Source organism: Hippopotamus amphibius, chromosome 5, assembly GCF_030028045.1.
Source record: "Hippopotamus amphibius kiboko isolate mHipAmp2 chromosome 5, mHipAmp2.hap2, whole genome shotgun sequence".
Taxonomy (NCBI): Eukaryota; Metazoa; Chordata; class Mammalia; order Artiodactyla; family Hippopotamidae; genus Hippopotamus; species Hippopotamus amphibius.
This window is the reverse complement of record NC_080190.1, coordinates 63,446,154-63,460,645: the sequence shown is the minus strand read 5'-3', so window position 1 is coordinate 63,460,645 and position 14,492 is coordinate 63,446,154. Positions and strand designations below refer to the sequence as shown.

Sequence of the window (14,492 nt, the reverse complement as noted above, 5' to 3'; positions counted from 1 at the left end):
AGGAAGATCCCACGTGCTGCGGAGCAACTAAACCCATGTGCCACAACTACTGAGCCTGTGCTTTAGAACCTGCACACTGCAACTGCAACTACTGAGCCCACCTGACGCAAGTACTGAAGCCCGCACATCTAGAGCCCATGCTCTGCAACAAGGGAAGCCACCGCAATGAGAAGCCTGCACACTGCAATGAAGAGTAGCCCCCACTTGCTGCAACTAGAGAAAGCCCGTGCACAGCAGCGAAGACCCAATGCAGCCAAAAAATAAATTTTTTTAAAAATCTAAGAAAGGGCTTCCTAGGTGGCGCAGTGGTTAAGAATCCACCTGCCAGTGCAGAGGTCATGGGTTCGATCCCAGCTCCAGGAAGATCCCACATGCCGCGGAGCAACTAAGCCCGTGTGCCCAAAAAAAAAAAAAAAAAAAAAAAGAAAAACAATAAAAATCTAAGAAAAAAAAAAAAGAAAAGAAACAGTGGAAATGAAAAAAACTAATAAAGTGGTAGTTACATGTAGGAAGAAGAAAGGAACAGGTTGAGGAGTACAGAAATGAATGTGAGACTTCTATCAGTAGACCTTATTAGTATAGTTTGGACTTTGCAAAAATATAAAAAGTTCTTCATAACTAAAACTAATATGAGAGAAATGGTGAAGATGGTCAAAAGGTACAAACTCCCAGTTATGTGATATATAAGTCTAGGGTATGTAATGTATAGCATGGTGACTATAGTTAATAATACGGTACTGTATATTTAAAAGTTGCTGGAAGAGTAGATCTTAAAAGTCCTCACCACAAGAACAATTTTTTTTTTAACTATGTGTGATGGTGGATGTTAACTAAACATATTGTGGTGATCATCTCACAATAGTATCAGAGTCAATTTATACACCCAAACTAATACAATGTTATATGTCAATTATATCTCAATTTTTAAAAAGTTTATTAGGACACCTCTTTTAAGTAAAAACATTAATAACAATACTTTGCAGTTTTAGTTCTCACATGCTTTTAGCTCACTTGGTTCTCATGTCAATCCAATGAAAAAGGTATTATGTCAGACCCCAAAATGGATACTGCCTGCTATGCTAGTTACAATTTCATGTTCGTATATTGGACAATGTGTTATCACATTTCATTTGTCAACATATTTCTAAATATAATAGAAACCTAAACAATTTAAAATTTTTAAATAACAGAAGAGGACAAAGGATATAAATTAAAAACTGAGCCTGTGATAAACTTACTTTCAGTGAAAAAGATGTAGAAGTAAAAAAAAGGAGAAGGAGAGGAGAAAGAAAGGAGAATAATTCCCAACTTTTGATACCAACGTTCAAATAATAAATGTGAGGCTCACAGTGATTTAATGTTAATTTCAAAATATCTTATCTCCTATAGCAAGTTTGCTGACCTAAATAGAGGTATAGCATTTTCATGGATTAGAAAATTGTCTTTTATGTTAAAATGACAATGCTGCCCAAATTCTCCCCAAGATTCAAAACAACCATAAAAAAAAATTCTTACAGGCATTTTTGTAGAAACTGACAAGCTGATCCTAAGAGTTATATGGATAGTCAAAGAATCTAGAACAGGCAAAGCAATTTTAACAAAGAACATAGCTGGAAGACTTATTCACAAGTGTTTGCAAGTATGTGGAGGTACTGAAACTCATATGCTGATGACAGGAGTATAAAATGGTACAACAATTTGGCGGTTTCTTAAGAATTAAATATGTACCTACCATGCAATCCAGAGAATTCACTTCTAGGTATTTAACCAAAAGAAACATATGTCTGATATGTCTGATAACATCACAAGGGAAACTGGTAGAAAAAGGAACACAATGCTGTTTTCCTTAATAACTTTTGATTGAATATACTTCAACAAGGCAGTAAATTGGCTAGACCCAGACTGAGCTATAAGCTATACAATGGTGTCAACATGCTATTTTTTTAAATTAATTAATTAATTAATTTATTGGCTACATTGGGTCTTCATTGCTACACATGGGCTTTTCTCTAGTTGTGGTGAGTGGGGGCTACTCTTTGTTGTGGTGTGCAGGCTTCTCATTGTGGTGGCTTCTCTTGTTTTGGAGCACAGGCTCTATGCGCGCAGGCTTCAGTAGGTGTGGCACGTGGTCTCAATAGTTGTGGCTCACAGGCTCAGTAGTTGTGGCGCATGGGCTTAGTTGCTCTGCAGCATGTGGGATCCTTCCCGGCCCAGGGCTCAAACCTGTGTCCCCTGCATTGGCAGGCGGATTCTTAACCACTGCGCCACCACGTAAATCCCAACATGTTATTTTTTAATGCTAGCAGAAAAGGACTTCACGAGAAATAAATTAAGAGGAAATAAATCATGGGCATATTTTGCTAGTGATCAGACATTCACTGTCTAGGGCATAGCATGCTCTGGTCTGAGGATATGATCTGTTAGATTCTAGTACCAAGCAGAGTCCTAGCATGGAGGTGTATGCACTTGACCAATACAATCAAATATTCAAATCATACAACTATTTCCATTCACTATTTTTATTTTGGCTCCTGTTAGTCACTTATGGACATTAACTGATTATCAGTGTACTACTAAAATGAAGATGAAGGTCCATACTTTGACAGTTACTAGCTCTCTACTCCACACACTAATCTAGAAAAAGATGCCAAGAAACTAACTTATTAATAGTTTAACAAGATGCAATCATTCCAAATTTAGAAAGATAAGCAAGAAAAACATCTTAACAAGTAACTCATCCCACTGTATTTTCTTACTGAGAAAATTAATTTCCTAAAGATAGAGGTAACATATTTTATTTCTCCAGTTGATAATGACAAGAAGATAGTAACGCAGCAAGCCACACACTCATAGAAAAAGTAAGAGATGGCAAAATTATCATGAGAAGTTATATATTAGTAACACAAGTAAAACTGGCAAAGTTCAAATTTTGCAGAAATTAACACACTCTTTAAAAACTAATGGATCAAAGAAGAAATCACAGAGAAAATTAGAAAATACTTAAAAGACAAATGAAAACAACATACCAAAACTCATGGGACACAATGAAAGTAGGGCTAAGGGAGAAATTTACACTTATAATGCTTTCATTAAAAAACAAGAAAGATCTCACATCAACCACCTAACTCTACAACTTAAGAAGGTAGAAAAACAAGAACAAACTTAACCCAAAGCTAACAGAAGAAAGGAGAATATTAAAGCAGAAGTATTAGAGAATAGAAAAACAATAGAGAAAATTAATGAAACTAAAAGTTGGTTCTTTAAAAAGAATTTTTTCAACAAAATTGATGATCCTTTAGCTACATGGATTAAGAGGAAAAAAAAGATTCCAATTACTAAAATGAGAAAAGTGGGGATACTACTACTGATTCTGCAGAAATACAAAGGATTATAAGAGTTCTATGAAAAACTGTACACCAAAAAATTAAATAACCTAGATGAAATGCACAAATTCCTAAAAACACAAAACCTAACAAGACTAAGTAAAAAGTAGAAAATCTAGACCTATAACTAGTAAGGAGACTGAATCAGTAATCAAAAGTCTCCTGACCAAAGAAAAGCCCTGGACCTAACAGCTTCATTGGAGAATTCCACCAAACATTTAAAGAAGAACTAATACCAACTCTTCCCAAACTTTTCAAAAACAGAGGAAAGAACACCTCCTATCTCATTCTATGAGGCCAGCTTTATCCTTATACCAAAGCCAGAAAAAGACACTACAAGAAAACTACAGACAAATATCACTTATGAACATTAATGTAAAAATTCTCAACAAAATACTACCAAAGAGAATTCAGCAGCATATTAAAATGATTATATACCATGACCAGGTGGAAATTATTCCTGGAATGCAAGGATGTCTCAATATATGAATATTGATCAATGTAATACAACAAATTAACAGAATAAGGAAAAAAAGCATATCATCATCTCAACTGATGCAGAAAAAACAAAAGACAAAATTCAGTATTCGTTCATAATAAAAAACACTCAACAGGGAAGAATCAAGATGGCAGAGTAGAAGGACGTGCGCTCACTCCCTCTTGCAAGAGCACCGGAATTACAACTAACTGCTGAACAACCATCGACAGAAAGACACTGGAACTCACCAAAAAAAATCACCCCACATCCAGAGACAAAGGAGAAGCCGCAATGAGACGGTAGGAGGGGCGCAATCGCGTTATAATCAAATCCCATAAATGCTGGGCGGGTGACTCACAAGCTGGAGAACAGTTATACCGCAGAAGTCCTGAGGGTTCTGAGCCCACCTCAGGCTTCCTAACCTGGGAGTCCAGCAACAGGAGGAGGAATGCCCAGAGAATCAGACTTTGAAAGCCAGCGGGATTTGATTGCAGGACCTCCACAGGACTGGGAAAAACAGAGACTCCACTCTTGGAGGGCACACACAAAAGTGTGCTCACCAGGACCCAGGGGGAAGGAGCAGTGACCCCATAGGAGACTGAACAAGACCTACCTGCTGGTGTTGGAGGGTTGCCTGCAGAGATGTGGGGCAGCTGTGGCTCACTGAGGAGACAGGGGCACTGGCAGCAGGGGTTATGAGAAGTGCTCATTGGCATGAGCCCTTCCAGAGTCCACCATTAGCTCCACCAAAGAGCCTGTAAGCTCCAGTGCTGGGTAGCCTCAGGCCAAACGACCACAGGGTGGAAACACAGCCCCATCCATTGGCAGCTATGCAGATTAAAGTGTCACTGAGCTCCACTCACCAAATCGGATTAAAGTTTTACTGAGCTCCACCCACCCAGCCCAACCCACCATCAGTCCCTCCCATCAGGAAGCACCACGAGCCTCCTAGACAGCTTCCTCGACAAGAGGGCTGACAGCAGAATCAAGCAGTATTAGCAGTATTTTGTCTTGTGGAACTGAAAATCACAGCCACAGAAAGATAGAGAAAATGAAAAGGCAAAAGACTCTGTACCAGATGAAGGGACAGGATAAAACCCCAGAAAAACAACTAAATGAAGAGAAGATAGGCACTCTTCCAGAAAAAGAATTCAGAATAATGATGGTGAAGATGATCCAGGACTTTGAAAAAAGATTGGATGCAAAGATCGAAAATTTTACCAAAGACCTGGAAGAATTAAAGAGCAAACAAACAGAGATATGCAACACAATAACTGAAATGAAAAATACACTAGAAGGAACCAATAGCAGATTAACTGAGGCAGAAGGGCAAATAAGTGACCTGGAAGACAGAATGGTGATAATCACTGATGCAGAAAAGAATAAAGAAAAAAGAATGAAAAGAACTGAAGACAGCCTAGGAGACCTCTGGGACAATGTTAAATGTGCCGGAGAAAAGAGAGAGAAAGGACCCGAGAAAATCTTGGAAGAGATTATAGCTGAAAACTTCCCTAACATGGGAAAGGAAATAGCTACCCAAATGCAGGAAATGCAGAGAGTCCCAGGAAGCATAAACCCAAGGAGAAACATGCCAAGACATACAGTGGTCAAATTGACAAAAATTAAAGACAGAAAAGTTATTAAAAGCAACAAGGGAAAAATGACAAATAACATTCTAGGGAACTCCCATCAGGGTAACAGCTGATTTCTCAGCAGAAACTACAAGCCAGAAGGGACTGGCACGATATATTTCAAGTGATGAAAGGGAAGAACCTACAACCAAGAATACTCTACCCAGTAAGGATCTCATTCAGATTCGATGGAGAAATCAAAAGCTTTATAGACAAGCAACAGCTAAGAGAATTCAGCACCACCAAACCAGCCCTACAACAGATGCTAAAGGAACTTCTCTAAGTGGGAAACATAAGAGAAGAAAAGGACCTACAGAAACAAAAACAAAACAATTAAGAACATGGTAATACGAACATACATATCAATAATGACCTTGAATGTAAATGGACTAAATGCTCCAACCAAAAGACACAGACTGGCTGAATGGATACAAAAACAAGACCCTTACATATGCTGTCTCCAAGAGACCCACTTCACACCTAGAGACACATACAGACTGAAAGTGAGGGGATGGAAAAATATATTCCATGCAAATGGAAATCAAAAGAAAGCTGGAGTAGCGATACTTATATCAGATAAAATACTTTAAAATAAAAAATGTTTCAAGAGACAAGAAAGGACACTACATAATGATCAAGGGATCAATCCAAGAAGAAGAGATAATAATTATAAATATAGATGCACCTAATATAGGAGCACCTCAATACATAAGGTAAATGCTAATAACCATGAAAGAGGAAATCGACAGTAACACAATCATAGTGGGGGACTTTAACACCCCACTTACACCAATGGACAGATCATCCAGACAGAAAATTAATAAAGAAACACAAGCTTTAAATGACACAATAAATCAGCTGGATTTAATAGATATCTACAGGACATTACATCCAAAAACAGATTACACATTCTTCTCAAGTGCACATGGAACATTCTCCAGGATAGATCACATTTTGGGTCATATATCAAGCCTTGGTAAATTCAAGAAAACTGAAATTGTATCACGCATCTTTTCTGACCACAATGCTATGAGATTAGAAATCAATCACAGGAAAAAAACCATAAAAAACACAAACACATGGAGGCTAAATAATATGCTACTAAGTAACCAACAGATCACTGAAGAAATCAAAGAGGAAATCAAAAAATACCTAGAGACAAATGACAATGAAAACACAACAATCCAAAACCTATGGGATGCAGCAAAGGCAGCTCTAAGAGGGAAGTTTATAGCAATACAATCCTACCTCAAGAAACAAGAAAAATCCCAAATAAACAAGCTAACCTTACACCTAAAGAAACTAGAGAAAGAAGAGCAAACAAAACCCAAAGTTAGTAGACGGAGAGGAATCATAAAGATCAGAGCAGAAATAAATGAAACAGAGACAAAGAAAACCATAGCAAAAATCAATAAAACTAAAAGCTGGTTCTTTGAGAAGATAAATAAAATTGATAAACCTCTAGCAAGACTTATCAAGAAAAAGAGGGAGAGGACTCAAATCAATAAAATTAGAAATGAAACAGGAGAAGTTATAACGGACACCACAGAAATAAAAAGCACCATAAGAGATTACTACAAGCAACTATATGCCAATAAAATGGACAACCTGGAAGAAATGGACAGATTCTTAGAAAGGTATAACCTTCCAAGACTGAGTCAGGAAGAAATAGAAAATATGAACAGACCAATCACAAGTAATGAAATTGAAACTGTGATTAAAAACCTCCCAACAAACAAAAGTCCAGGGCCAGATGGATTCACAGGTGAATTTTATCAACCATTTAGAGAAGAGCTAACACCCATCCTTCTCAAACTCTTCCAAAACATTGCAGAGGAAGGAATACTCCCAAACTCATTTTATGAAGCCACCATCACCCTGATACCAAAACCAGACAAAGATACTACAAAAAAAGAAAACTACAGACCAATATCACTGATGAATTTAGATGCAAAAATCCTCAACAAAATACTAGCCAACAGAATCCAACAACACATTCAAAGGATCATACACCATGATCAAGTGGGGTTTATCCCTGGAATGCAAGGATTCTTCACTATACACAAATCAATCAATGTGATACACCACATTAACAAACTGAAGGATAAAAACCACATGATCATCTCAACAGATGCAGAAAAAGCTTTTGACAAAATTCAACACCCATTTATGATACAAACTCTCCAGAAGGTGGGCACAGAGGGAACCTACCTCAACATAATAAAGGCCATATATGACAAACCCACAGCAAACATCATTCTCAATGGTGAAAAACTGGAAGCATTCCCTCTAAAATCAGGAACAAGACAAGGATGTCCACTCTCCCCATTACTATTCAACATAGTTTTGGAAGTCCTTGCCACAGCAATCAGAGAAGAAAAAGAAATAAAAGGAATCGAAATTGGAAAAGAAGAAGTAAAACTGTCACTGTTTGCAGATGACATGATACAATATATAGAAAATCCTAAAGATGCCACCAGAAAACTCCTTGAGCTAATCAATGAATTTGGTAAAGCTGCAGGATACAAAATTAACACACAGAAATCTCTTGCATTTCTATACACCAACAATGAAAAATCAGAAAGAGAAATTAAGGAAACAATGCCATTCACCATTGCAACAAAAAGAATAAAATACCTAGGAATAAACCTAACCAAGGAGGTAAAAGACCTGTACTCAGAAAATTATAAGACACTAATGAAAAAAATCAAAGAAGACACAAACAGATGGAGGGATATACCACGTTCTTGGATGGGAAGAATCAACATTGTGAAAATGACTATATTACTGAAAGCAATTTACAGATTCAATGCAATCCCGATCAAATTACCAATGGCATTGTTCACAGAACTAGAACAAGAAATTTTACAATTTGTATGGAAATGCAAAAGACCCCGGATAGCCAAAGCAATCTTGAGAAGGAAAGACGCAGCTGGTGGAATCAGGCTTCCCGACTTCAGGCTATACTACAAGGCTACAGTGATCAAGACAGTATGGTACTGGCACAAAAACAGACATATAGATCAATGGAACAGGATAGAAAGCCCAGAGATAAACTATGGTCAACTAATCTATGACAAAGGAGGCAAGGATATACAATGGAGGAAAGGCAGCCTCTTCAATAAGTGGTGCTGGGAAAACTGGACAGCTACATGTAAACGAATGAAATTAGAACACTTCCTAACACCATATACAAAAATAAACTCAAAATGGATAAAAGACCTAAATGTAAGGCCAGACACTATACAACTCCTAGAGGAAAACATAGGAAGAACACTCTTCGACGTAAATCACAGTAAGATCTCTTCTGATCCACCCCCTAGAGTAATGGAAATAAAAAGAAAAATAAATAAGTGGGACATAATGAAACTTCAAAGCTTCTGCACAGCAAAGTATAAGCAAGACGAAAAGACAACCCTCAGAATGGGAAAAAATATTTGCAAACGAATCAACAAAGAACTAATCTCCAAAATATATAAACAGTTCATCCAGCTCAATATCAAAAAAACAAATAACCCAATCAAAAAATGAGCAGAAGACCTAAATAGGCATTTCTCCAAAGAAGACATACGGATGGCCAAGAGGCACATAAAAAGCTGCTCAACACCAGTAATTATCAGAGAAATGCAAATCAAAAGGAGAATGAGGTATCACCTCACACCAGTTAGAATGGGCATCATCAGAAAATCTACAAACAGTAAATGCTGGAGAGGGTGTGGAGAAAAGGGAAAGCTCTTGCATTGCTGGTGGGAATGTAACTTGATACAGCCACTATGGAGAACAGTATGGAGGTTCCTTGCAAAACTGAAAATAGAACTACCATATGACCCAGCAATCCCACTGCTGGGCATATACCCAGAGGACACCATAATTCAAAAAGACACATGCACTCCAATGTTCACTGCAGCACTATTTACAATAGCCAGGACATGGAAGCAACCTAAATGTCCATCAACAGATGAATGGATAAAGAAGGTGTGGTACATACATACAATGGAATATTACTCAGCTGTAAAAAGCAATGAAACTGGGACATTTTTAGAGACATGGGTGGACCTAGAGACTGTCATACAGAGTGAAGTGAGTCAGAAAGAGAAAAACAAATATTGTATATTAACACATATATGTGGACTACAGAAAAATGGTACAAATCAACCGGTTTGCAAGGCAGAAATAGAGACACAGATGTAGAGAACAAACATATGGACACCAAGTGTGGAAAGCGGGGAGGGTTGGGGGGGAATGAATTGGGAGACTGCGATACCAAATTGTACACTCTAAATATATGCAGCTTATTGTAAAAAATAAATAAAAAGTTAAAAAAAAAAAACTTACTACAAAGCTATAATAATCAAATAATGTGTACCAGCATAAAAACAGACTTACAGACCAATGGAATAGAGAGCCAAAAATAAACCCTGGTATATATGGTCAAATGACTTTTGACAAGCATGGCAAGACCATTCAATGGGGAAGGGACAGTCTTTTCAACAAATGGTGCTGGGAAAACCGAATATCCACATGCAAAAGAATGAAGGTGAGCCCTTACCTAATACTGCATGTAAAAATTAACTCAAAATAAATCAAGAACCTAAATATAATAAGACCTAAAACAATAAAACTCTTAGAAGAAAACATAGGACAACAGCTTCATAACACTGGATTGGGCAATGAATTCTTCTATATGATGCTAAAGGCATAGGCAACAAAAGAAAAAATAAACAAAGTGGACTTCGTAAAATATTTAAAAATTTGGATACAAAACACAATATTGATGGAGTAAAAAGGCAACCCACAGAATAGGAGAAAATATCTGTAAATCATGTATCTCATAAGGGATTAATATCCAGAATATATAGAGAACCTCTAAAACTCAACAACAAAAAAACAAATAACCTAATTAAAAAACAAAGGACTTGAATAGACATTTCTTCAAAGAAGATATATAAACGGTTGCCAATAAGTACATAAAAAGATGCTCAGCATCACTGGTAATTAGGGAAATGCAAAACTGCCATGAGATACCACCTCAAACCCACTAGGGTGGCTATTATCAAAAAAAAAAAGGAAAAGAAAATAACAAGTGTTGGTAAGGATGTGGAGAAACTGGAATCCTTGTGCACTGTTAGTGGGAATGTAAATGGTATATCTACTATGAAAAAGAGTATGGTGGCTTCTCAAAATTTAAAAACAGTTATCATATGATCCAACAATTCCACTTCTGGGTATATACTCGAAGAATGAAAGGCAGTGTCGTGAAGAGCTATTTGCACACCCATTTGCACAGCAACATTATTCTCAATAGCTGATGCATGGAAAGAACCCAAGTGTCCATCAAACAGATGAATGGATAAGCAAAATATGGTATATACATACAATGGATTATTATTCAGCCTTAAAAATGAAGGAAGTTTCAACATATACCACAATATGGATGACCCTTGAGGACATTGTACTAAGTGAAATAAGCCAATCACATAAAGACAAACACTGTATGATTCTACTTATACAAGGTACTTAAAGTAGTCAAAATCATAGAGACAGAAAGTAGAATGATGGTGGCGATGGGCTGGGAAAGTGGGAATTGGGGAGTTACTGTTTAACGAGTATAAAGCTTCAGTTTCACAAGAGGAAAAAAGCTAAAATTGCCTACTTAAGTTAGTCCCTATAATTGTAAGCTTTCACAGTAACAAGCTAACAGCTTTTCCACAACTACTAAGTCCCAGAGAAAGCGTTGTTTTGTCCTCAAAGGCTGTGAAACAAACTAAAGATAAATATCTTAAAATATATGTCTTTTTTTTTTTTTAAGATTTTTTTGATGTGGACCATTTTTGAAGTCTTTATTGAATTTGTTACAATATTGCTTTTGTTTTGGTTTTTTGGCTGAGAGGCTTGTGGGATCTTAGCTCCCCAACCAGGGATTGAATCTGCACCCCCTCCATTGGAAGGCAAAGTCTTAACCACTGGACCGCCAGGGAATCCCCAGAAGTCTTTTTATATTAACACTGTTCTAACGTACTGAACAGAGAAGCCAGGTGATAGGTCTTTTTACAAACTAGAAGAATTCTTACCTGGAAGATCACCCTTTGAGATGGTATCTGTATCCAAATTGTAGGTGTCCTGGAGACGCAACAAAGCTTTGGCTGCCCCAACCTGATCTTCATCATTAGGGAAGTACTGTCTCTGAATGGTTAGGTTAGAGATAAAACCTTAAAATAGGGGGGAAAAAAAAAGAGATTCTAGACACTGGTATGAAATGTACAGTGTGGGAAATATGGTCAATAACTATGTAATATCTTTGTATGGTGAAAACATAACTAGACTTATCATGGTGATCATTTTGAAATATACAGAAATATACGATCACTATGTTGTATAACAGGAACATAGTGTTGCAGGTCAATTATATTTCAAAAACAAACTCATACAAAAAGAGATCAGATTTGTGGTTCTGTGGTTATCAGGAGGTGGGGGAGCAGGGTAATTTGAAGAAGGCAGTCAAAAGGTACAAAGTTCCAGTTATAAGATAAATAAGCACTAGGGATATAACATACAACACAATACAAATAATTAACACTGCTGTATGTTATACATGAAAGCTGTTAAGAGAATACACTCTAAGAGTTCTCATCACAAGGAAAAACATTTTTTCTATTTTCAAAACTTTATGTCTATATGAGACAATGGATGTTCACTAAACTTACTGTGATAATCATTCCATGACATGCGTAAGTCAAATCATTGTGCTATACACTTTAAACTTATACAGTGCTGTATGTCAATTATATCTCAATAAAACTGGAAGAAAAAAAGACTCCAGAACCTCACAGACTTCCAATTTCCAATACAGTCTTACAAGGATTTTTCAAAATCTATTTTATTACAATTTTCCACCATACCATGTGTAGCAAGAAAAAATTATATACACTGAATGAGACTTAACATACCTCTAACTTGTTCAATCTTCCCAAACCATTTTAATATTGCTTAAGTAATCTGAGGTCAATGCACAAATTATACCTGCATTAGTAAGTAAAGATCAACTAACATAATAATTGAGTTTTTAGTTACACAACACAGCCTCCACTAAGCTTGAAAAACGAATGATTTAAAGATTTGAAAACAACATTCACTGACATCCAATTTCAGATAACAGTAAGTAAAATGTATGCTCTTCAAGTTCTGTTTTCTTCTTCCATGTGCCACATATCATATAAACATGTAAATATATAAAGTTTGGGGAAATTCTTTAAGGAGAAGGAAGAGGCATTAATTATATATTTAAGAGTATCAGGTAAGCTAGTTTATTAAAATATATTTAGATTGTTTAATTATTAAATATAGTGTTCATCAATCAAGGTTTGCTCTATATAAATCCTAGTATTAATTTTAAAAGGTTTTACATAAAATATAACAAAAATCAAACTAAGAAACTAATTACTCATAACCATATAACTCCTAAGGAGAATGGATGCTAAATACTCCTTAAGAAATCAATACAACAAAAACAAAAAGTGATTTAAAATTTTAATAATATGACATTCATTATTACTGTTTGCAGTCTCAGTTTTTAAATTTATTGTCTATGTTAAACAAAACAATCCTAAGCTTCAAAGTACTATGTAAAACACAGCTAATGTTTTTCCTTATTAGTACCACTCCCAGTGCATTAAAAATTGATTAGAAGATAGAGACCCATAAATTTTTAAAATTTGAAGGCAATCCTAAAATGATTACCCTCAGAAATGAAGCTATAGGGCAAATAGTTGATTCACTTTTGTAGATATCAAAGCAAAAAGGACCAGTGTTAAATGAAGAGCAGAAATTTTTTTTTTTTCAGAAATTATTTTTTTAACAATAAAGTTTTATTTTTCTTTATTTCCAGTTTTTTTTCATCTTTTTTTAAAATCAAGAATTCAGGATCCAGACTAAATTAACTCTGGTCAAATAAAACACATCTCAGCAATAATTCAGTTATAAGACTGAACACTTGATGTTCTGGAAACTGAATTTATCACTTCTTTGGCATTTCTACAGGTGGTAGCAAAAATGCCTTACTTTTTTTTGGCTCATTAGTCTTACCATCTGACTTACCATCTGACATATCCTTAAGGACAAGATTCTCCAACTCGCTCCATTCAGTGTTCAAACGTTTCATTAACTTGAATGCATTTACAGGGTGTCCAACAAATCCTTCTGGATCTTTTGTCGCTGTGCTGGTTAACCGATCTAACTTCTCTGCCCATCTGATAATGTAAGACATAAATGGAATATACATAAAGTATATACACACTTAACAAGGAAGAACACAACTTAGTAAAGCACTCAAAGAAGATTAGAGGTTTCTGAGTTTATACTTAAAATTCTTTTAAAAGTAAAATTATAAAGGTTTTTTAACAAGATTCTCTTATGAATAAAATCTAGCTTGGCAAAAACAAAATATAACTACAAGATTTTTTGTTTTAATTTTGTTTCTCCCAAAAGGTTACAGTAAATGTAACCTATCTTAGTAAAAGTTGTGATTAGATCCCTCTTGTAAGAATCTAAAAATTCATTTCCCTACAGGTCCTTAAAGCCAAAATATTGATTATTACAAAGTACAAATCAGCCCAATCCAAATTCAGTTATGTATTCATTTAAATTAAACTTAGCACAAAATCTTATATCCAGTATCTAGAAACTATTTTAAAACAAAAAAAATGAATACTTAGCTACTCATTAAACAAAGGCTAAGAACTCTCAGGTCAGGATTAAATATGAACCTGAGTCAATTAAAAATAAATTAGGGACTTCCTAGGTGGCGCAGTGGTTGAGAATCTGCCTGCCAATGAGGGGGACATGGGTTCGAGCCCTGCTCTGGAAGGATTCCACATGCCATGGAGCAGCTAAGCCCATGTGCCACAACTATTGAGCCTGTGCTCTAGAGCCCATAAGCCACAACTATTGAGCCCGTGTGCCGCAACTATTGAAGCCCACGTGCCTGGAGCCTGTGCTCCACAA

The 14,492-nt window shown here is 36.1% G+C and overlaps 1 protein-coding gene across 5 annotated transcripts in view; it reads right to left on the bottom strand.

Moving 5' to 3' along the window:
• Positions 1-14,492, bottom strand: part of P4HA1 (prolyl 4-hydroxylase subunit alpha 1) — a 75,729-nt gene that overhangs the window by 40,418 nt on the left and 20,819 nt on the right. For all 5 annotated transcript variants that reach the window (XM_057737133.1, XM_057737134.1, XM_057737135.1 and 2 more), the window contains 2 exons: positions 13,587-13,738; positions 11,564-11,701 (listed from right to left, as the gene is read on the bottom strand). In XM_057737133.1, coding sequence (XP_057593116.1) covers positions 11,564-11,701; positions 13,587-13,738 — 290 coding nt within the window. The remainder of the gene's footprint in view (positions 1-11,563; positions 11,702-13,586; positions 13,739-14,492) is intronic.